Source organism: Manis javanica, chromosome 12 (assembly GCF_040802235.1).
Source record: "Manis javanica isolate MJ-LG chromosome 12, MJ_LKY, whole genome shotgun sequence".
NCBI lineage: Eukaryota > Metazoa > Chordata > Mammalia > Pholidota > Manidae > Manis > Manis javanica.
In genome coordinates, this window is record NC_133167.1 from 29096782 (window position 1) to 29119580 (window position 22799).

The 22799-nt window shown below is 37.4% G+C and overlaps 1 protein-coding gene across 10 annotated transcripts in view; it reads right to left on the bottom strand.

Annotated features, from left to right (window-relative positions):
• Positions 1 to 22799, bottom strand: part of PARD3B (par-3 family cell polarity regulator beta) — a 1156296-nt gene that overhangs the window by 592080 nt on the left and 541417 nt on the right. For 9 of the 10 annotated variants that reach the window (XM_037009251.2, XM_037009249.2, XM_073218305.1 and 6 more), the window contains one exon: positions 6412 to 6583. In XM_037009251.2, coding sequence (XP_036865146.2) covers positions 6412 to 6583 — 172 coding nt within the window. Of the gene's footprint in view, positions 1 to 6411; positions 6584 to 17349; positions 17371 to 22799 lie in introns of those variants that run through there. The other variant, XM_073218308.1, reaches the window with a different exon arrangement.

A 22799-nucleotide genomic window follows, 5' to 3' on the forward strand; every position in this document is an offset into this window, starting at 1 on the left:
TGTGGTCAGATTCAAAGGCTCTGGTCCAAGCACAGCCCAGCTTTAGCTCTGCTCTGTGTGTGGTGTGACTGTTTGTCTAGGATCAGATGCCAACACTTAAACTCCCATTACGGGCATGGCAGCTACTTACACATTGCAGCCTAATTAAAGGAATAAACTTCCTCCTTCTTTATTTTTTCCTGAAGATCAGTCCCATAAAGGGATCTGATTTCCTTAAAAATTCAGACAAATGTTCCCATGTGTTTCCTTTATGCAATAGATTATTTAAAATCAGATAGAAAGTGGTCACAATTTTGAACACTATTCTATGGTTATACAATATTTTCTGAGAACTATGAAAATAAAGGGAGGAGAACTCAGTGTTTTGAAAATAATTACCATGACAAACAATCATAATTTCCATTTCAGTTTTGAAGAAGCACAAATACACATGGAAACAATAAAGCATCTGAGGCACCTTTCAGCTTTCAAGTCTCAAAAACAAGAATCACTTTCAAACAGAAAGTGAGCTATCTTCAAACACACAAGAGGAAAATAAAGCTCAAACCATTTCAACTTCTAGCTTTAATCAGATTGCTTTGTATGTGGGTAATACAGCTCACAAGACTGGCAACAACCAAGTTTAAAGTATTTTTTATCCTGACACACTGTTTAGGTTACGTTGCTATAATAATCACAACTAAAGAAATATTTTCTTATGGAAGCTTGAACCCAAAATAGCACACCTCAAAAAGTACTAAGAATAATTATCTAAAGGCCTAAAATAAAATTACTAATTAACAGGGGCCATGGGATGGAAATTGACAGGGCCAGAGAGTCAGATTCAAATTCAGCTTAGTATTAATGAAATTCTTCTGAGACAGTCACAGCCCATTAGAGTAAGAAAGGCTTGTTTTATAGATGAGAAAGCTGTGGCCCAGGGAGATATAGTAGAGACACATCAGGGAGTGACCCAGAAGGTCTCAGTTCAGAATATGCAATTCCAGGAAGGCCATCTGTATCCAGATTTATTTATTTACTTATTGATTGGAAAAATGTGGTCCTAACAGACACAGGTTCAATGACTTCTCTGAGCTCACAGCTAGATCAAATCTTGTAGGGTCAGGGACCAGCTCCATATCACTGATTCTTAAGGGACAAGGATTGGGCCAAGCTTGGGCTTTGGTCTCATGAGATCTTTTGGGCAAGGCCAGTGAATGATCATAGACAGCACAGACTAGTTAGGGGAAAGCTAAAAGACTTTTATTCTTCCAAACTTCAAAATAATTGACCTTAGTAATTTGTCTTATTTATGGAAAGCCCTGTAGATGGATACTTGAAATGTCAAAAAACAGTATAACAATATTCACAATATAGAAAAAAATTACTTAGGTATCCCATTAGTATATTGGTTTTGTGCAGTTTTCCCCACCGACATATACACATGCAGGCACCACACACACATGGGAGGAAGGAGACAGGAGCAAATTCATTTCTGAAACTTACAGAAGGATTTTACAGAACTTTTCTCCATCTAATTTTCTGGTCTTTATTCCCTTATTAGCTTTTGATTTATAGCTATTCATCATATATATTTATTAATTTACACTCTATCTCAATTCTAAAAGGATATGAGGTACTATTTTATCACATGTAGTATTAAAAGACCTGGGTAATTGAAATCTACAATTAATCCAAAAAATGTCATGTAGTTGAAAGAGCACTGTATTAGAAGGTAAGAGATTTACAGGTTCCAATTATAGGTCTTTAACCAACCAGTTATTTGACACTGGAGCACACACTGAATCTAAGCTTTTATTTGCCATATAATTATGTCAATTGTCTAGAAAACTGCTAATTATGAAATTCTATGGAACATGGTTTAACTCCAGACCAGCACTTTTACAGAAGTTATTCTATGGGGTGTCAACAGTCCTTTTGGGTGGAGGTAGGTTTCTTTGCTGTAGGACTTCTAAAAGGCAATAGGATTGCTGCCTGCTCCATAACCTTCTGCATTCCTTTCTTTGCTGCTAGGATAGCCAATCCTATTTGTTCAAAGAGTGAACATGAATAAATTAGAATAGCATCTAGAACTTAAGGGCTCAATATATGTTATTAAATTAACTAGAAACAAATATTTGTTGAAATCTAAAAACATGTGAAAAAGTACCAAAGGGTTTCCACAAAGAAGATTTGGCATTTTCCTGAACTAGGTGATTTTAAAGTCCAAATGGACTCTGAATTGGATTCCTTGCTAATCTACCTGGCATTTTGTTCTACCATGTCTCTTCTTTTTAATAGACTGTTAGGTTAGCAATATCTGGGCTGTGCCATAAAAAACATTGACCCATTTCAGAAACAGAATCTTAACATGTTAGAATGATTTGCTAGTTAGGGCTGAGTCAGGACCTAGTCATGTGGCATTACACTAGAAAGTCCATTATAAAATAAATGGTAGGAAATAATGTAGACAAATGAAATTGGAATTATTTGGTTACTCACTAGATTTAAAACTCCTTTTATAAATTAAAAATATATACACTGGTATAAGCCTTTGAACCCCTTTAGGTCAGTAGAAGATGTCTTCAGTTCATCTTTGTAACCTTCATGGTTGAATGAAGAATTAGGATATATATTCATTGTACAACTACTGTACTATCTCAAAGATCTGCATAAGGCCTCAAAAAACAAGGTCATATCTGAGCTTCAGCTTAAAAGGTACATACAAGTTCACCAAGTAGAAAACAGGCAAAGGATGAGCCAGGGGAAGGGAACAGTACCCACCAAGACACAGAGGTTTGAAAGAAAGTAGCAAATTTGGGGAATGTCAGGAGGCTTCTGGTGGCTGCAGGTTAAGGTGACTGTAGAAGAGTGACTAGTAATAAAGGTAGGAAAAGAGGAAGTAGCCAAATCATGAAAAGCCTGTGAATATAACCTCTACCATGTTCTGTGCATAAATATTTCATCTTGGAAGATAAAGAACAGGAGGGGCCAAGCTCTATGTGCATGTGGGGAATGTTGCTGGTTTTTAACAATTTTCTTAATGATGACCTTGTGTTGGAAAAAGATAAAATCATTCTGAATGTTAAGTATATTTTTATTTCAGATTTCCAAAAACATAAATTGTAGGTGATTAGTGTGAACTAATCATAAAAATGTCTTGATTTCTAATATTTGCTAAGTTGTGTCTTGTTAAGTGAGGTAAGCATGTGCGCTGATTATGATTAAACGCCTTATCTTCATGAAGGGGTCTTAAGAATTTGAAAACCCGTGGGAATAAGCTCTGCTTCTACTGTTCCAGCCTGGGCAAATAAGCCCCCCATGTGAACTGGAACCCGTCCCGATGGCCTCCAGGAGCCAAGCGGGGAGCAGAGATGGGCTGGAGTTCAGTGTTTGGCATTTTATATGCACGTTGTTCTGAAGGATCGCTGGGACACAAATGCTTCTCCTCCTCTAACTGCCTCTCCCATGACTCATCTGAGAAGGATCTCAGGGGTGGGGCTGGCAGCACAACTAGACTGCTCCCGAACCACCATGAACATCATCTGCTGACATGCGTACCCCTGCATCATAAGATGACACATGCCCAACATTGACCACAGCTGGCCCTGGGGGCAACAAAAGGAAACTGGAATGGGCAGAAACCAAAGCTGGTTGTGCTGCTTCCTTCTTTAACTTCTGTAAGAAACTTGATAAATATGGTTTTCCTTTACTTTTAAAGTTCCAGAAATGAAAAGTTGTCAACCTGATGGAACCATGAGGGTAGATAAGGGATGATTTCTTTCATCACTCCTCACTGCCCAAATTCCTCCAGCTAATTCTGAGAAGCCATCTGCATCAGCCTGCTAACAAGTTTGGACATGGTTCTCTGTGCAATAGGAAGCCAGTGGAAGTTGTTAAGCAGGGGAGTTATATAATCAGATTTGTGATTTCAAAAGGCAGCTCTGGCAGAAGGAGGGATTGGAAAACGCAGGCGCAGTAAAGAAGGAGGTCACTTCGAGGGCTCTGCAGTAGTCTGATTGATGGTGCCGCTCTGCCCTGCTGCAGGGTCATGCACAGGAACTCGAGATGGTGCCACAGTCTCAGACCAAATGGCTGGAAGGCCACGCTGACCACCTAATAGCAAAGGTTATCTAATTTTGATTTAATCATTAATCTACTGTACTGGGTGAAATGGAATTTGAAGCCAAGGACTTAAACATTTTCAGGGTTTTGATATACACAGTATAATCCCAGGAAAATCACATCGACTTGTTCTCTTAGAAATAGCATTTGAGAGGAGTACAGGAAAATTATTCCTGACCCTGGAGCCAGCAAGCGTTCAAACCACGGTTTCACCACCTAGCAGCTATGTGATTTTGTATAAATTACTTACCCACTCTGTGCCTGTTTCCTCATCTCTTAAAAGAGGGGAATAATAGAGTCCAACTAAGTATTATGAGGCTTAAATGAGCTGTTACGAGTAAAGGATTTAGAACACCATCTTGAGGTCAGTGCCTGGAGTACAGCCCCCGTTAACAAATACCTGTGACCCTTGACAACTCAGGGGTTGGGGCACCAACCCACCCACTCACTGTGCAGTCAGAAATCTGCATCTAACTTGACTTCCCACGAACTCAACTACTAAGTGCCAACTGTTAACTGGAAGCCTTACTGATAACATAGTCCATTAACACATATTTCAGGTTACATGTATTAAGTACTGTATTCTTACAATAAATTAAAGAAAATGTTTTTCCACATTGTCCCAAATCTCCAAAAAGTGTTCCAATATACATAATTAAAAAAAATCTGCGTGTAAGTGGACCTGTGCAGTTCAGACCTGAGTTGTTCAAGGGTCAAGGGTTTTCTCTTACTAAAAATGAGTAGTGAAGAAGTACAAGGTCCACTCTCAGAGAGGAGGAAGCTCAGCTTATTTTTCTCCCTGCATTCAACAGATTTCTCAGATGGTTCAACAAAATAAACTGAAAAACTGAAGAAAAACCAACTTTTTTTTCCCCTGATGGTTCAACAAAATAAACTGAAAAACTGAAGAAAAACCAACTTTTTTTTTCCCTGAGAAAGCTCATAAAAGGTGAAAAATTCCCAGGCACAGAGGTATGCTTGAGGTTCAGCCTTTTGAAGACTGTTCTTGCTTATACATAGAATATTAAAACAAGCATGCGCAATTTTCTCCTTTCGTGTTCCCTTATTGCCTAATTTCCTCCGATATCATTTACATAATAGATAAAATGGCATCATTATGCAAATGAGTGATAGGACTGTGAGGTTGCCGAAGCCACAAACCTTACTCTATACGAAGAGAAGCTGCCACAAAGCACTCCAGTATCTGCATTCCAGCAGACTGCCTCCCTAATAGGGTTTCCAAAAGATAGAGGAAAATCACAGAGACTATAGGTCATTAATTTCCAATTGGCTTATTACAAAAGGGGCACCCCAGATGCTTCCCAGAAATAAGTTAAAAAAAAAACAGGGGTAGTCAGTATTGTGGCATGTAAAATAAGTTGTACATTATACATTTAGTTTCAAAAGGGAAAAATCTATTTTTTACGATTTTTTATGATTTACGTACATTTTTAATGATTTTAAGAATATGCTTTGTTTTAAAAAGAAAAAGATACCTTTGCAAAGTAGGAAAAAAAAGTGTTCTGGCTTGAGAATTAACCTATCTATAGCAGTAGCTTAGAGCTGTCTCAAATGCATGTGTACACCCAACAGGAATAAAAAATAATTGTTTTAAATACTAAGATTCAGTGGATTTTCAAAAACTTTGTGTTGCTAAACTTACTAAAATTTATCTCTAAGAGGTATGACCAAAAACTGACATACTATTTCTCTTGGAGTTGTGAATTCACTGAAACTTCAGAAGAATGTTTATTTTTTCTTTCCACCAACACCTTCCAACCAAATATAACAAAAAAGAACTCTGAGCAAAATTACTGGGTGAGGTGTTCTTGTTTGAATAATTCAGTAGGACAGAATTAAGAAACTAAATTCAAAATGTTTTCTCCAAACTCTGAGATATATAGTTTTCAGGAGAAAAAGAGATGTTTAAAACAGAAAGTGACCTTTATTTCTAGGCTGGATTCCTTGACAACCCTTAGCTTTTTCCAAATGACTTTTTTTCAGGGACATTTTCTATTTTTTTCTAAGTGATCCTCGTGGGCCACTTGCAGCCCAACTCCTCCCACATGTTACTTCAAGGGCACACAATTCTGATTCACCTGCAATTCAAGAAAACACTGCATTCACTTGCCTGAGCATCAGCAGCTGCAAAGTGCTCCATACAAAAATAATAACAACTTAGGAAAAAAATAAACCATTTTTTAAAGTAAAAGAGCAACAGGGAAGTCATAAAGTAGAAGGAACTGACAATCAACAAGATGCTGTATTTTCAGTAGAAGAAAAATGTTACATTAAAAATACACATACCAAATCTCAGAGCAGAAGAGGTTACTTCAATATCCCCACCAATGGGTTTAAATGCAGCCAACTGGGCAGCCACTTCCGTCTCAAAAGTGTCTGGGCTCTGCCGACCTGCAGGGTTTCCGCTGGGGCTCTCAACCTTGTGGAGTGGTTCTTGTTCATCAAAAACAGCAATCAGCTACAAACAAATCCAACAACACTAATTACTTTGCATGACATGCATATCACATGAACACTGTATCTAGCTGACTGTGACTTATTTTTTTGCTTTTAAAGAAAATGGCCTCTGAAAAATTAGAAGTTTAATGTTACTGTACTACAACTCCTAACTCGATGTTATGTCTGAAAGCATCATGACCAAGCATTCACAGTTTGTCTGCCTCTCCCTGAAACAGAGGGCCAGTTTTGGTTAACTCTCTTGAAGGAATGAAATGGCTGCCTTTCCACGTGCCACCTTTGCTAATTAAAAGGACTTCAGTTACCTCTTTTAAGAGTGTTGCCAAAACAAAAGTTGAATACGTAGAAGTCAAAGAGGAGCCTTACATTCTGGAAGAGGGAATTCCAGTCTCAGAGGGCTGAACACACTATAAAACCCATAATTCTATCTGTCCTTTTAGACACAACCATAATAAATAAGTAAATGTGTATTTTGCATACAAAGCATTTATCTTGTACACATGGATGACCCAGTCTTATGCATACTTTTTATTCTGTTCGTTTCCTTCACAGCTATGTTGACTGGTTTAAGTTCAAGGGATGCCAAGTCTAAGGAGACTAAGCACCAGCTCCCTTAAACCTAATTATACCCATCTTGATCTCAATTTTATTTCAATGAGAACTATATTTGTTGTTGATATAAAATATTTAGTTGTCCACTTCCACATCATTTTTCAAAAAATAAGGGCAAAATAGAATGAAACATTCCCTAAAGGTGTAAACACTGCTGCTTAAACAGGAAGGGCAGCCCCACTGAAACTGGACTTGTGGCCAGCAGACGGCACCATCAGAGAAGTTCCCAAGCTTCTCTCATCAGCTGAGTGGAGAAGGCCAACACAAGCACTACCCCCAACCCAATAAAGCGCAGGGTATGCAAATTTGAAAGCTGCCAGTAACTCTTCAGACATTTTTCATTCATCAATAATAAAACAAACCTACTTATGATTCAGACATTTCTTGAGGAACGGCACTCAAAGCCCCATTCATAGGGGATCCTTGTTGGCAATAGTATTAATAACACAAATGCAGGGGTAACCAATCAAAACATCATAAATTCCAAGTTCTGTCTTCCAAGAAGTGAATACAAGTAGGGATATGCAAATTGGCTATTCAAAAATAATTTCCATAATTGACTACTCATTTCCAGTATAGAGATTCTTTAATTGGAAAATCCAACAATCCTCTTACCACAGGAAAGAAATGCTACTCCCAAGGCATTATTTTTAATTCCTGAAATTGAGCACATACATTTTCTATTTTTAATTGGTAGCACTGATTTGAGAGAAGACCTAAATGAACTAATGAAAGATTATTCTAGTATAAAAATAATCAGTAGGACTACATCTTTCTAATCATTTGGCCAAAGTGGAGTGCTTAACACTTAAAATCCTGAAAAGGAAAATAAAATTGGTTTATTAAATGTGGTGGAAATATTATTTTCATCACTGTTTCTGTGACATTATTATAATTTCAATTTTGTATATTGATGAACTCTACCACATATTACTAAGATTTTAATGTGCCAATCAACTGCAAAGTAGTTTACAGTACAGGTTCTATGAACCCTTTTGTGTTAAGAAAAATAACTTGTTTTTCTGACTTGTTACAGCCTTAATTCTTAATATATCCTATTTGTCTTCAATATTGTGGAAAAGAGAAAAAATAGAATACTGATCCAAAGTATAATACAAAAGCTTAAAATTGATAACTCATAAGCCCTTATCTATAACTGTTATGTAACCTCTTCTTAAGATACTTGACTATTTTCCATAATAGCATATTTATACAGGTTTACAGCCTTTGCAGTAATGTTATACCTATTCATTAAATGGGAGAATCCGAGGAGTTCAGGGATTTTGTTTTCAAAGTGACAGATGAAACAGTAATAGGAACTAGAATCTAATTTTTTAAATTTCCAACCCAGCATTTCAGACCACACTGTAACTGTTTTCCAAAAATAAAACGGTAAAAAGAGACACTGCATTGTAGCGTTTGTAATCTGCAGTTGGTTCATGAGAATATTATGTCCTAAAGAATGTGGAGATATAGGCAATACAGGACTCCTTGATGATGACTGTAGGGAGACCTGGAGGCTCCCCAAATCTCATAATCTCTTGATGAATTAATTGCTTAGTCCATCTCGCAGTCCCACAGTTGATGGGAATTATCTCTACAAATCCTAGTTTGGATGAATGGATGAATCATGAAATAAAGTCTCTACTCCCGGAGAGAAGAGGATCAGTCAGAATCCATGGTGCCCAGAGTCCCTGGCACTACAGGCACTGGCTGGGAAGAGAGACACTCCATCCAGTCTTCCTCTCAATATCTACAATACACACAGACTTACACTTGTTTCAACATTGATAATTAATTTAAACCATATGTTGTAGGTGCTTGTTAGATTACTTGATTCATCACAACACCTACATTACTGGGTAACAGAGTTCCCAACAGACAGTGTTACAGAGACGCCTTAATTAACACGAAGCACTGTTTCTGTCCCTCAACAGAAGGCATGCTGTTTTTCCAAAGTGTCCAGTGCATGCAAATGACCTCCCCTCCCTGCCTTTAAACCCAATCAAAATCAGCTTTCCCACAGAGATGAGCTGGACATGAAAGAAGGAGTTTTTTAAATTTTTGTTGCTGTTGAGGTGTCATCTGTGCTAAACTTCTGTGGCATGTGAAAGATTTTTCACAAACATGTTAGGGACTGCGGTAGCCTAAACTCTGCAAAATGCAAATCAGCAATATTTCATCTGGATGCTTTCCTCTTCTGCTGCCCTACACATCCCTGTGGCCCCTTCTGTTCTCTTTCTGTGATGCCAACGTTCTTGTGTCATGTGGCGCAGCAGTGACATTTCCCAAAGACCCCATAATCCAAATGAGCTGTTCATACAGCCTTTACTTCCAATCAATACTACTGTCCTCACAGAGCCCTATCAGTATTCAGGCATCTCATCCCCCAATACACACAAGAAGGTCAGTCTACAAATGTGCTCTTCATTCTCCCACCCGGAATGAAAGCAAAAACAACCTTCTCAGGACTCATTTACCCCTGCGGATACCACCTATTTCTCACCTCCCTTCTCAAACAAAATTTGAAAGTGCTGACCACAGAGCAGCTTCCAATCTCTCTTATTCTTTACTGAGACCATGCTAGTCGGGCTCTCACTGACCCCTCTGCTCCACTGAAACTGCTCTCATCAAGATCAAAAACAATCTTCAGATTGCCAATCCGGAGTCACTGTAATGATCACACAGCTGACCACTGCCTCCTCTTTAAATCACATTCTTCCCTCGCCTTCCCGAACACCATACTCTCTTGGATTTATCTTCAACTTTTTCGGCTCTCCATAAATTTTCCTTTTATTTTTTCTTCCTCATATTAAAAACATCAAAGAGAATATATCTCAATTTGTTTGCCCATCTCATTTGTTTCATGGCATAGATGGAAAAAGATACGCTGATCAATTCCAAATCTGCATCTCCAACCCAAAGTTTCTTCCTCAACAGTAGGCTCACATGGTCAATTGCCTAACCCATCAAAAACTGAAAAACTTAGCTTCCAAAGCTTTATCCATAGTCATTTTACATCCCAATTAATGACAATCCATCGATCCAGGCACTCAGGACAAAGCCTTGTATTAATCCTTGATACCTCTTTCCCTGTCCGTCCCTCCCTTTACGCCTCTGTCTCTTACATACCCCACACATCCAAATTTGTTAACAAATCTCAACATATAATCAGAATTTCAGCACTTCTCATCCCTCTGCTCTTCATTTCGGACCCAGCCACATGTGTTCCAGTTACTGCAATAGTTTCCTGGCCAGCCTCCTTGTTTCCACCCATGTTCCTTTTCAATCCATTCTCAACACAGCAGCCAGAGCGATCTTACTAAATCATATGGTGGTTCACATCTCTCCTCTGATCAGAACCCTGTAATGCCTTCCCTTCTCCCTTAGAATGGAGTGCACAATCTTGCAACAGGCCTACACAATCAGGGGCTCCAAGTCCATTTCTGACCGCATGCTCTGACTCTGCTTTCCCTTGTTCTCAGGGTTCTGTCCAGCTGTGCTCTCTTCTTTGCCCTCGCCTCAGTGCCTTTGCATTTGCTGTTCTCTCTGCCTGACTGTTTTCCACCAGATGCCCTATGGCTTGTTCTTCTACCCTTTATATCTTTATTCAAATACCAGGCTTTCACTGGCCATACTACCAAAATCACAAGATTGCAGCCTCTTCCTCAGCTCCCTTCCTTCATCTTTCTTTATAGCATTTATTCCCCTCTTCACGCTATACATATTTTTATATTTGTCTTATCAATTGCCTGCCTCCCCACTGTACTAGAATACAAGCTCTAAGATAGTGAATTAAGCCTATTTTGTTGTTTGCTATATCCCCATTTCCTAGCACAGTGAATATGACATGGTAGCACCCAATGTGTATTTGTTGGGATAATGTGTGAAATGAGGCAAAAATAGATACTAAAACATAACATAGCAACAAAATAAAAGAGACCCATTTTTTTCATGTGTTTTTAGAATAAACATTCAAATTAAAATTTTAAGAAATCAATGAGTATAAACAACCAACATACATATCCATAAGATGTTCAAAGTGTCATCATCATCATGATTGTTTTTGGTTTTGCTATTATGGGGGAGAAATTCCTCATCTCTACTGGCAGTGGGGGAAATTGGTTCTGCCACATCATGCTCCTAAAAAGGAAATATTATGTTTTCTCTTTCCTTTCCAGGCTCATTTTTGAAAGGGAAAATCTGCTTGTTAGGTCTCTGAAGGAGTGGAAGAGTTGAACCAGGGGCAGATGGCGGACACGGTGGAGGAGATGGACAGGGCTTGTGGTCTGGCCCCAGGCACTCCCTTGCCTCCTTGCTTCCAATATGTCACTTTGATGTACCTGGTGGGAAGCTTCTAGGTGTGTCCCCCAAAGTACAAATGTGTACTTAAGAACAAATGTGAATAAACCTCCAGGGTAGTGTAGGCACAGATAGCTTCAACTGGCATGCCACAAGCTCAAACTTGATGTGCCCAGCTTTGACAGATTGGTGTAAACTTTACATTTCACACTCTTATCAGTTTTCTGTGCTTGTTTTAATATAAAATATTTTCTCTTTAATTGACAATATAACTGAGGCGCCAGGAAGGCATACGATGTTCATGTGTCTTATGCCTCTACTTGAGAGCTCAAGGGGAAGTTGTTTCTCAGGAACACACACACTTACTTCCTAAATAGGACTTAGGAAAGCACATGAAAATAAACAAACGAATGTGGTAAATACAAATGAGTTTCAATAATGAGATCTCAGCTGTCAATGCTGATGATGGTCCCAATTCAAAGATAAGGCACTAGTTTTGGTGACTTCAAGGATTCCCTGCGTTCCCATGCCTCCTCCAGAGGGCATCTGGAAGGAATATCTGAAACTAGGATTTTCCTAGAAAAAAATATCCATAAACCTTATTTAAGAGAATATTTCCATCTTTCTCTCATACTTACCTTGAAAAGGTCAAAGTAATGGAAAAGTCAACAACAACAAAATTCAAAGATCAAAAGAAATAAAACAACTTTGGATAATTTACAACATCCATGAAACTTGAATAACAGACTTGATCAAAAGAGCCATGTGTTCTCTGCAATTTAACACCATCAGCATCTCTTGAAAGACTCAGACCTGTTTTTGTACTCACATAATAAGGCTATACAATCGATATCACTAGCCAAGGTGTATGTGTGTGTGCTGGGGGGTGAGTGGAGGGGGTCAAATATTAATTGTCTTGATGATATCCCTGATGTGCCTAAATGCTGAGCACAGAGCCTGGTACACAATGTAAGGTTAAATCCCTTTCCTAGCACAGCTAACATTCCCTGGCTTCCAGACTGAGTCCCGCTTGACTTGTTTATCCCTATTCCGCTTTTACTTTGTTGCTTCTCTTTAATCTCTTCATCACAGGATTGACAGAGGAACAGAGAAAGTACCAAGATCAAACACATCAAATAGGCAATTTTTGTTTTTATTTTTTTTCTTGGTCTTCAACACGAGAACACACAACCTTAGACATGCAGTATTCTCTTACACCCAGCAATACATGGTGTGTGTTGTCTGCTATGTTTCTACCATAACTCAAAGCAATATACCAATGCCTTTAGTTTCTGTGCAGAGGAGTAAATATTTTAATAATAAATGCCATGAAGTACATTTATTGCAGAGTCCCTCAATATTCATGATGTGTTTTTGCTCTGTTGTCAACCTATAGCATACTGACACTTTTACAGCCTGAGTTTTTATAATCTGACGCTATTATCTTTAGTTTGCTAGAGAATAAAAAGAATGATCTGAATGTTCTTAGAACACAGCATACTGTATTTATAAAAGTATTTTTTGTATTAGCAATTACACTAAGAATATGTGGCTTAATTTTAATTACATGTCAAGTGAACCAATGTATGAAGAAAAGCTTATTTGCCATATTAAGTTGTTTGGGGTAAGCTGCTGAATTCAAAGACATATTGCTATTTTTTGCTGTTTCATACATATTCCATATTATCAACAAATACCAAGTAAAATGAAAGAAGAAAAATAAATAGTATCCTACAAAATAAAATTGGAATCATTTGTCTCAAATCTTAATAAACACAATTAAATCTAAGTAAGACTGTGAAATTACAACAATTTCACAAGTAGAGGAAAACATATTATCACCTTTGGGAAGAGAGTGAAACACTGCAAAATTTCATTTAAATGTATGCATCTCCTTGTAACTAAATAACAATCGGCTATGAGTTAATTTTATGCCACTTTAAACAAAGGTTTGAAAATAGGTTCTCTTTCTTCATAGGATTTTGACAGCTAGCTAAAAGCATTTAATCCAGATTTTTAAAATTAGCATGCTCACATTAACATCTTCATCAGATGTTCGCATCAGATCTAGCATCCTCAGAGCAAGTATATAACACCTCTGATTCTCAGAAAGTTCAATCGACATTCAGTAAATGAGATAAAACTAATTTTCATTTCCTCTCCAAACTGAAAACCCATAATAGGGGCCTTTACAAACTTTACAGCGTTAAGACACATTCTAAAGAAAATAACATGATTTACTCAACTCTACTAAGAACCCTATTACCCTTACCAATTTTTAAACAGGCAGCTGCCTAAATCACCCCATCATAACAAAAAACATGCCTATTAAAAAAACCACCCATATTTCACCCAAAAATACATTTGCCTCCTTTAATTATGTAGTAAGTTACTAAGAAGCCAATAATACATTAAGCACATTTTATATTGAATCATATTTTGCCTCTGACTGCAGTTTGAGAACCTTGAGTCTGTTCTTGCTTCATTCTTTACTTTCCTTAGTAACAAGAGCCCACTGTTTATGAAACACATTCACAGCTCATATCTAATATACACAGGGGAAGCCTGAGGAACCTTTTCCTCTGTGCCTTTCACCGCAGCAGTGGTTGGGCAAAGGGTCCCATGGAGGTCAGGTGGCAGCCACCAAGCCCTAATCCTGGGGGACGCTGGAGGCAGCCATGGAAACAGCAAACAGGTATACGTGCCAGGAGAAGTTTCAAGTGTGGTCAGGATAACACAATGTAGGAAATCATAAAAACTGAATATATCTGTGATAATTGGGTTAAATTGGCTGGGAAATTCTCAAAGATGATCCCAACCCACTGGGTGGCTTGCCCTGCCATTTACCCAGTATATCACTAGATGGTTCCTCAGTTTTTATCCAGTCCCTAGGGCTTTAAGGTGTTGGGAGAGTGTACATTATTCGGTATGAAGATACAAGTAGGGATGTTTTAAAATGATTGGAGACACACACACAGGCTTTTTCTTCAAGTTTTTCTTATCTAAATCACACACATCTAACTTGTATTTTTGAAAGAATATTCTTTTTGAAGCAAGTGCATCTGATACTAGGATGCATAAAACAGCATACGGGAAAATGTTTTATAAATTACACAGCATATACACTTTCACAGTGTTGTAACATCCACATTGACTATTATTTCACTGGCTCAGTTTCATTCTCCCTACAGATTCTATTCTCTAACCAAACCAAAGCTGTACTGCCTCATGAAGGTACCTTTTGCAATCTCTTAGCCAAGGCCCAGTGCCACCGCAGCTATCCAGAGGTATGTCAGTTGCTTGCTGGAATCCAAGGTTGATTTCTCTCTGCAGTGATTACTCCATTACAATAAAACACAGCATTGCCTCAGCTCAGACCCTCACATCTCCAATGCAGAGCCTCAGTTTGCTCCTGCATTCTGGTCCAGCCCTCTGACATTTACCCACAACACTACTGCTGAAGTGGTCTTTCTATCATTTGGATCTGGCATGATCTTGCTCCAGCTTAAAATTCTTCATTATCTATTCCTATGGCTCTCAAAATGAAGTTCAAATCTTCCACATGAAGCCCACCACCAGGCTCTTTGGTGTTCAGACAATTCTGCATCCATGACTCTGTCATTGCCTGTCACATGGCACAAAAATACCTGATTTACTGCCTTCTGTCTATAAATGAACTGTAAATATATGTAAAAGTAAAATGATATGACACCATGGGTCATATCATTAAAATATATACATTTAACAAATACTTACATAGCCCTTATTACATGCTAGGTGCTGTTCTAAGTTTTTATATACATTGTTTTATTTCATATTTATAAGAAACACTATGAGAAAAGCACTATTATCCCCATTTTACAGATGAGAGAACTCCACTGCAACTGATTTTATATTCCAAGCTCCTCGTATGGTACTTTGGCACATGGAACCATGTCAGGGGAGTAATTGAGCAATTTAAGTCCCCTGCTATATCTAAGAAGAAGAGCAATATCTCTGCTATATGAATGTCCACACTTTGACGTGGATACATTTCCCTGTGTCCTGATTCTCCTTCCAAACAGGAATAAAGGTAACCTCTATTACCACGTACGCACCTATAGGGAAAAATCACTCCATCCATCCTTGAGGCTCAAGGCAAAAATGCATTTTACAATTTCTCCATCTAAAACCCACTTAGTATATTATGGTCCCAACCCTGCTTCCTGGTGGACTACATTTACTACATTTATGTATTTGGTTTTCTTCCAATTTTGAAATTGTAAAACTAATTTACACATTAACATACCTAGTTTTGAAACAAACACAATTGTAGTGTTCTCCATTACAGCTGACTGTTGGAGGAACCCTGTTTATTTGTACTAATGACTGCAATCCAAGGTGTATTGCTTGATTCTGTGGATTAATGAGTAAGCAATCAAATGTGATTTTAAGTCATGAATATAACAAACATACTATTCAATTATTTTGACAAGTATTTTAATTCATAAGACTTGGCTACAAATAGAGCAGTCTATTTCTTAAAAGAAAAAAAGCCTTTCTGCTTTTAAGACAACTCAACAGCTCTCAGATAATAAACCTGTGAAGGGAATGATGACAAAGCTACCACCTTCCAAAGACATGTAAAGAATTGGTAAGTTGATAGAAAAAAACAATACAAGATCTCAGCTGGTGATTAATTGGTACTACATTTCCTCACACTGGTTAGGGAACAGACTCCTTGGCACAGAATGGCCTGAGTACTGCTGACTGACCTCATGACAGGTCCAATGACTTTCTACCCTCTCTAGCATTTCATGACAGCTGAGCAACTGGTGGACGCTGGGGAAAGGTCAGCTTGCAGCCTGAGGGAGGGATGAGGAAGTGCTTCTCTTAAATATTCCACTTAGACTCAGATCTGCATTGTCATGGGTGACAAGACTTTGAAGAGGCCATTTAAAAAGATTAACACTGCAATGGCAGGTGGGCTCAGCCGCTGAACTCCTCCCATCTGAGTGGTGGAGCTAACCTTTTCCTTTGGCCTCTAATTGCTCTGCAGCTCCTTAGCTAGTGATAATGTGGCTGACCCTGCTGGGACCGGTGTTGATTCTGGGTGCATCTAAATGTCAAGATTTGTAATTATGATTGTGAGTGGATTAAACTCACATACAATGATGCCTCGTTAACTGGGGCTGAAGACAAGAAGCCTGCAGTCCTTGCCCCCTTTGCTCATAGTCCTGGGACGTACGTTGTGTCTTCCACAAGTAGTTGTGTTTTGGGTCTTGTCTCTAACTATAGAAAGGTGGTCCTTGTAAGTCTGTTGTAAATGTGTAAGTTTACTGCAAAAGGCTTTCCTAAAGCATCTAAAATATTCTCTGAGCATAAAAACTATGATTTATTTCTAAATAAAAAATTGAAACACATTGAGTGTATTTATGGCAAGAAAATGGAATATTAGTTTTGAAATTAGGACTGTACCAGAAAATCCAGGTTACTATGACCATCAGCAATATTGGGTTTCAAAAGCTAGTCTTTACACTAGTATTTCCAAACCCAACTGCCACTTTTGTACTTTGCTACTTGTATTTTAGGTTTTCCAGGCAAAAATAAAAGGGTAGGGACAAGAAGATGTGAGGATTGCAAATTGGTCCCTCCAGCAAATTGTGTATGTGGTTGTGTATGTATGTGTGTGTGTGTTAGACAGAGGCAGGGATGGAAGGATGGAGATAATGTGAACAAAACTCCAAAAGGACATCATTATGGGGACTTCTGAAAACACACAGTATAAAAAAAAAGAAGGTACATAAGGTCAATCCCAGAAAAGTACTATTACAACACTGACGTTTTCTTTTAGCTTTCTTTTCTATGACTTACATACATATCTTAACATTCCTTGAACCATAATGTGTAGTACACAATTTTGTTTTCTGATATTTTTTCACTTAGGGATTCCTTGTGAAGAATTTTCTCTAATTTCAATCTGCAAAAAAAAAATAAATAAATGAAGAAAATTCACACTGAATATTTCATAACATATTAGCCATATTATAAATAATTTAGCCATTCTGCCATTCTAGACATAGGAAAGTACAAGACATCTTTGTAGTGTCATTTTCTCAGTCATTGGTAATTTTTCAGGCAAAATTATATCCTCCTGTTTAAAGGCCAATCTTTTGATTACTAGTGATACTGAAACTAATTTTGTAAGCCATTTTTACTTCTCCCTTGAATTTGTATTCCTACCCTTTGCCCTTTTCCATTTTGCTTTCAGTGCTTTTTATCAGCATGTTAAGCTCCTTTTAGTTTTAAGTATATTGTTTGTCTTTTTTATCTTTGCTAATTTATTTTTTGCCAGTTTACCTTTCAATTTTGTTTATGATGTAAATTTTTCATTGCACAGTATTCCATTCAACTCAAAGCCCTCTATTAAATCTTCAAAGGTCCCTTGTAAATAGGTATTCACCTGGAACCTGTAATACTTTATGATGGGCAAGTAGTAAAACAATGTTGGTTTCATTTAATTTACTACTTTGGCAGTCCCTTTAGAGAGAGCAGGTGGGAAATGTTTTGACTGATGATAGGCCTTTGGTTTTTAAATCACACATTAGATTCAAATTCTAAACAAATGTAGATGGATAAGAACTATTATTAATAGAGAAAGCACAAAATATTTTGATATTTTCATGATTTCATAATCCAAGTATCTAACTCATTATTTCCTGGCAATCCTTTCTATCAAAATTCCATATATTCAATTCAGTATTAAAATGGAAAAAAATATATTCACAAAAATGGATTTTTAAGAAAACTTTGATGTGTTTGCCCACTCTTAAGATCTCAGTTTTTTGTCCCACAGACAAGACAAACCTTTAGTGTTACCATCTTTGAATGTTTCTTCCATATCCTCTACTATCCAGTCTTCAGTCATGTTTGTTATTCCCCAAGAACTGTTTCCCTGACTCTCATATTGCCAAGGACTCAAAACTCTAGGACTTGCATTCCCTGCTTGTGGGGGCCAGGGTGGGGGAAGGACGGGACTCTGGAAAGGACCTACTGAGAGTGATGCGTAAAAACTGCGCATGTTCTTAACTCTCCTCTGAGTCTTCTTTTCATTGTTTCTTTAACAAAATAGTTGCCATATGGGTCAGCTGATCCATTACAACTACCTGATAACTACTGGATTTCTCGCCACATTTCTCTATTTTACCACAATGCCTTTGGTTACATTCTCTCATCCAGTCTGCTCTGCCAGTTAATCCCACTTTCATGTAAACTTCAAGCTTCATAAAATTTATTTCATCTGCAACATGTAAGTAACACATGGGGTGCTCCTTAGAGCATCAGGGAACACGAAATCTTGGAGAGTTAACCAATTAAAAAGATGCACAATGAATTTGTTTCTAAATACACAAAATCAACATAAAGATACACACTCAGGACAGTAATCCATTATATAAATACATTAAAGAAATGGTATGTCAGTAAGACAGCAATAAAAGTCAGGAAAATGGTGTCAGAGCTGAACATGCTGGCAGTGCCATTTTAAGTATTATCCAGGTGAAACAACCCACTGGATCAAGGAACAGAGTGCAGCCTGACTAATGGGGATAGCCGTACTATGAAACGACTGACACATGGCGATTATAACGTGATAGCATTAAACTCTTGAATCCAGGACCAAGTACATAACTTCTGGGGCCCAGTACAAAATGAAAATATGGAGCTCCTGTTCAAAATTTTTAAGAATTCTGTGGTAGCAGATTAGAGTATTGAACCATCCATGGGGCCCTGGTGAACGCTGAATCCTGAACAATTTCCATGTGCCCCATGAAATTGCCCCTGCTTGAATCATGTGATTTTCTAAACTTACTCCAGCTTCATGTTCCCCAAGAAATCTGACTGTGATTTGATTCTCCACCAGGGAGAAGCTATACTGGCAAGTGGACAGGCTAGCTAGTCCCCTTGATAACTGTTATTCACTGGCTTACAGTTCTGGTCAACTCGCTAGGTGGAGTCAAAATCGTTGGGTCGAATTGATCCAGAGCAGTAGAAGGCATAGTTCATGGAACTACAGTGCCTCGACCCTATGTTGCGGGTTTAAAAAAAAGTCTCAAGTATATGGTGTCCAGTGAGACCTCTTCTGCAAACTCCCTGATATTCAATGAACCTTACTGGAACTTCCAGGCCTTATTTTTTTCACTGAAAATGTAGTACTCGTTTAGAAGATTAGCCTAAATCAAAGGAAAATGATAAGATTTTTTTCATTTAAGTGCAAAAGAATAATTTTGTAATATGATATTGCTACAATAGCAATCATATTATGATACATAAATATACCAAAATAGCATGTTGTACATCTTAAATCTATACAATGCTACACGTCAAATTTGTTCAATAAAAAATAAATGCAAAAGAATCGCAGAATAGATTATTTTCCATTGGTTCCTGTTGCCTCCAGGATACCATCTCACTTTCTTTCTAAGACTTTACAAGGCCTTCCACAAGTGGCCTGAAATAAAATCACCCTCATGTTCCTTATTCACTCATCTATGCTTTTCACTGCCACACACACATCCCAACATGTCTTTGCAACTGCAGTTACCGCCTGTCTTTCTCTAATCCTTAGTAGTTATGAAACTAGACTCTGGTTCAAACTACTTTCTACTTCCTAAACATTGGGAAGTTACTTCGCTTCTCTGAGCCTCAATCACTTTCTCTATCTATACAATAAAGAGGATAGCAACTAACATTTATTGAGCACTTACCAGGTTTAAGCACATAGTATCAGACTGCATTATCTCACTGCTTTCTCATAACACCTCTAGAGGTAGTTACCATTAGTATCTCCTAAACGGGGGCAATGAGAGTTTAGATGGCTTACATGGTGAGTAAGTGATAAAGCCAGAATTAGAAGTTAGTCAAACTTAGCTTTATTAATCAAAGTTTAAACTTCCTTATTATTCTGAGCCTACCTAATGAGTTGTTGTATTACATGAAATATGACTTAGCAGAATGCATGGGCACAAAAGAAAGTGTTCCTTTAATGCTGGCTCCTAGCTCTTACTATAATCATCATCAGTGTCAGTATTTGTATTATTGATTAAAAGTCCCATCCTCCTTTAAGACCCAACTCAATTTGTATCCTGGATAATATCTGGTCTCTAGAGATTGCTTAAGTATATGGTTCATGTAAGAATATGCCCTTTTGGTGTCTAATTAGAAATGTACAAAGTCAATTTAAAGAGACCAAGAAACTCCCAACCCAGAGCAATATTTCACTGAATATCTAATAAGATCGACATGATTTATAATACCTAGAGTAATATCTGAAAAATGTAGACATTTTCTTTAGTAGAATGTGTATACATATTTACTAAATAAAGATATATTATGAGTAGTAGGTAGATCACCATGTCAAGTGAGAAGGCATCAAATAAAAAATTAAAAGAAAAACAAAGATGTGATGTGGAGGGACAGACACTAATTATAATATACATCTCAGTTTTGTACCTAGTTCCTACTCTTAGGGTGTTGATAACAGGATTAGAAGAAATAATCTCCATATAGAAATATAGTGCAGTTAGTTAATATAACACAACTCCAAATACCAACTATTCTCAAAAATTGTATTTCATAATAGCATCTGTGGGTGAAATGGGAGTGAAGACGACTTCCCTTTCTGTGGTACCCTTTCACATGTTGCATAACTGGAAATGCTGTGCAGCATTTTCTCAGAAAGGTCTCTAGAAAGCCTGTCCAGTTATTCAAGTGTAGAAAGTCTCCATTTTTATAATTTATTTTGTTTTATAGAAAAAAAATTTGGAAGAGTTCCTGTGAGACATGGAAAAATTCCAAGACCTGTCGAGGATAAACATGTTTTCTTCCCCAAGCCCTTGAAGTCAGTGGAAATGATTTCCAATAATGAATCACCAAAAGAAAAAGCCCTATTTTTATTGGACTAAAACTAATAATTTCTATGAAACAAGAGGACAAATGGAAAGTAGATGCAGGCAATCAGTGGACCATACCACAAATACTAGAGTACAGGTGAAGAGTCTGCTGAGGCAACAGATGCTTTTTTTTAAAACACGCTTATTTTCCATGTGCTGGGTAAAAATTGTTTTAAATGTGTTCATAACTGGGAGCTTTTTGCCAAAGGTGAACCCATTTATCTAGTCAAATCCAAACAGAAGACTGAAGTATGAGGGTGATGTAACATGCAAATTATTCTCAACTAATATAGCTAAACGTGACAAATGTGAGTCAAATACCGCACATCTCTAACAGTCTTGCTTCTAACTTAAAAGGGAAAAACACCATTTATTTGTAGCTGCCAAATACTATACTCTCACTAATTTAATAAGCAGGCACCTTTTCCCTACCACTGAAAATTTATGTTGGTCTGTGGATGGGTTCGGCTGCCTTTTTAAATCTAGTGGTCTGTGACCAGAGAGAGCTTTAGGCAAAGGGAAAATAACTATAAATCCACAGAGGATTTATATATGTCTCGCTTTAAATTATACTTTGAAGGCTTCAGGACTATATGAAAAGACTTTGAACAAGAAAAATCAACACATACCAACACATATGTATAGAAACTTATCCTATTTTACAACAGGAAGCATTCCTCAAGCTTTAGAAATACAGACTTGACAACACAGGTAGAGACTTGGTACCTAATTCTAGAGATTTGGTTGTCTTATGTCATGGAGTACATTAGTACATAGAGTAGTTTTTTGCTACAAAATATGATTAGGATATTTCTGCTCTTGATATTTCACACAATAGATTTATTCATTATAGTGTCCCTAGAAAACAGATTGTTACCTCAGAGGATGACATGCCACTTTGAGAATTCATGTCAGATCTCTTTAAATTAAGAAAGGTGTTATTTATTTCATAACCTTTCAAACTTAACTGGCAGGTAAAATATATGGAAAGAATCATGAGCTTATAGATTAGATACTTACTCTAATAAAATAACTGAATTCCAGAAAAATTAAATGAATTTCTAAAGTCTTGTAGCTAGTTAATAGCTGAACAAAGTTATGAATTTAGCCAGAGGCTAGTTTAAAGTTACAGCTTAAAAAAATGTCATACCTTAAGATAGGTATTGAGTTCTAGGCCTCACAGTTCCCACCGTTCTGGCTTGGCACATACTCGACATACCTCACTATTTACTAATTTGCCTAGCTCCTTAAATCATTTAATTGGAGACTTTTACCAGGTATCTGACTCGAATGCACAGGATTCTTTCTACTCTATACTTCTTCCATGATTAAAATGCAATTATCAAAAGAGACAATACTTCAAGCTTCTTGCAA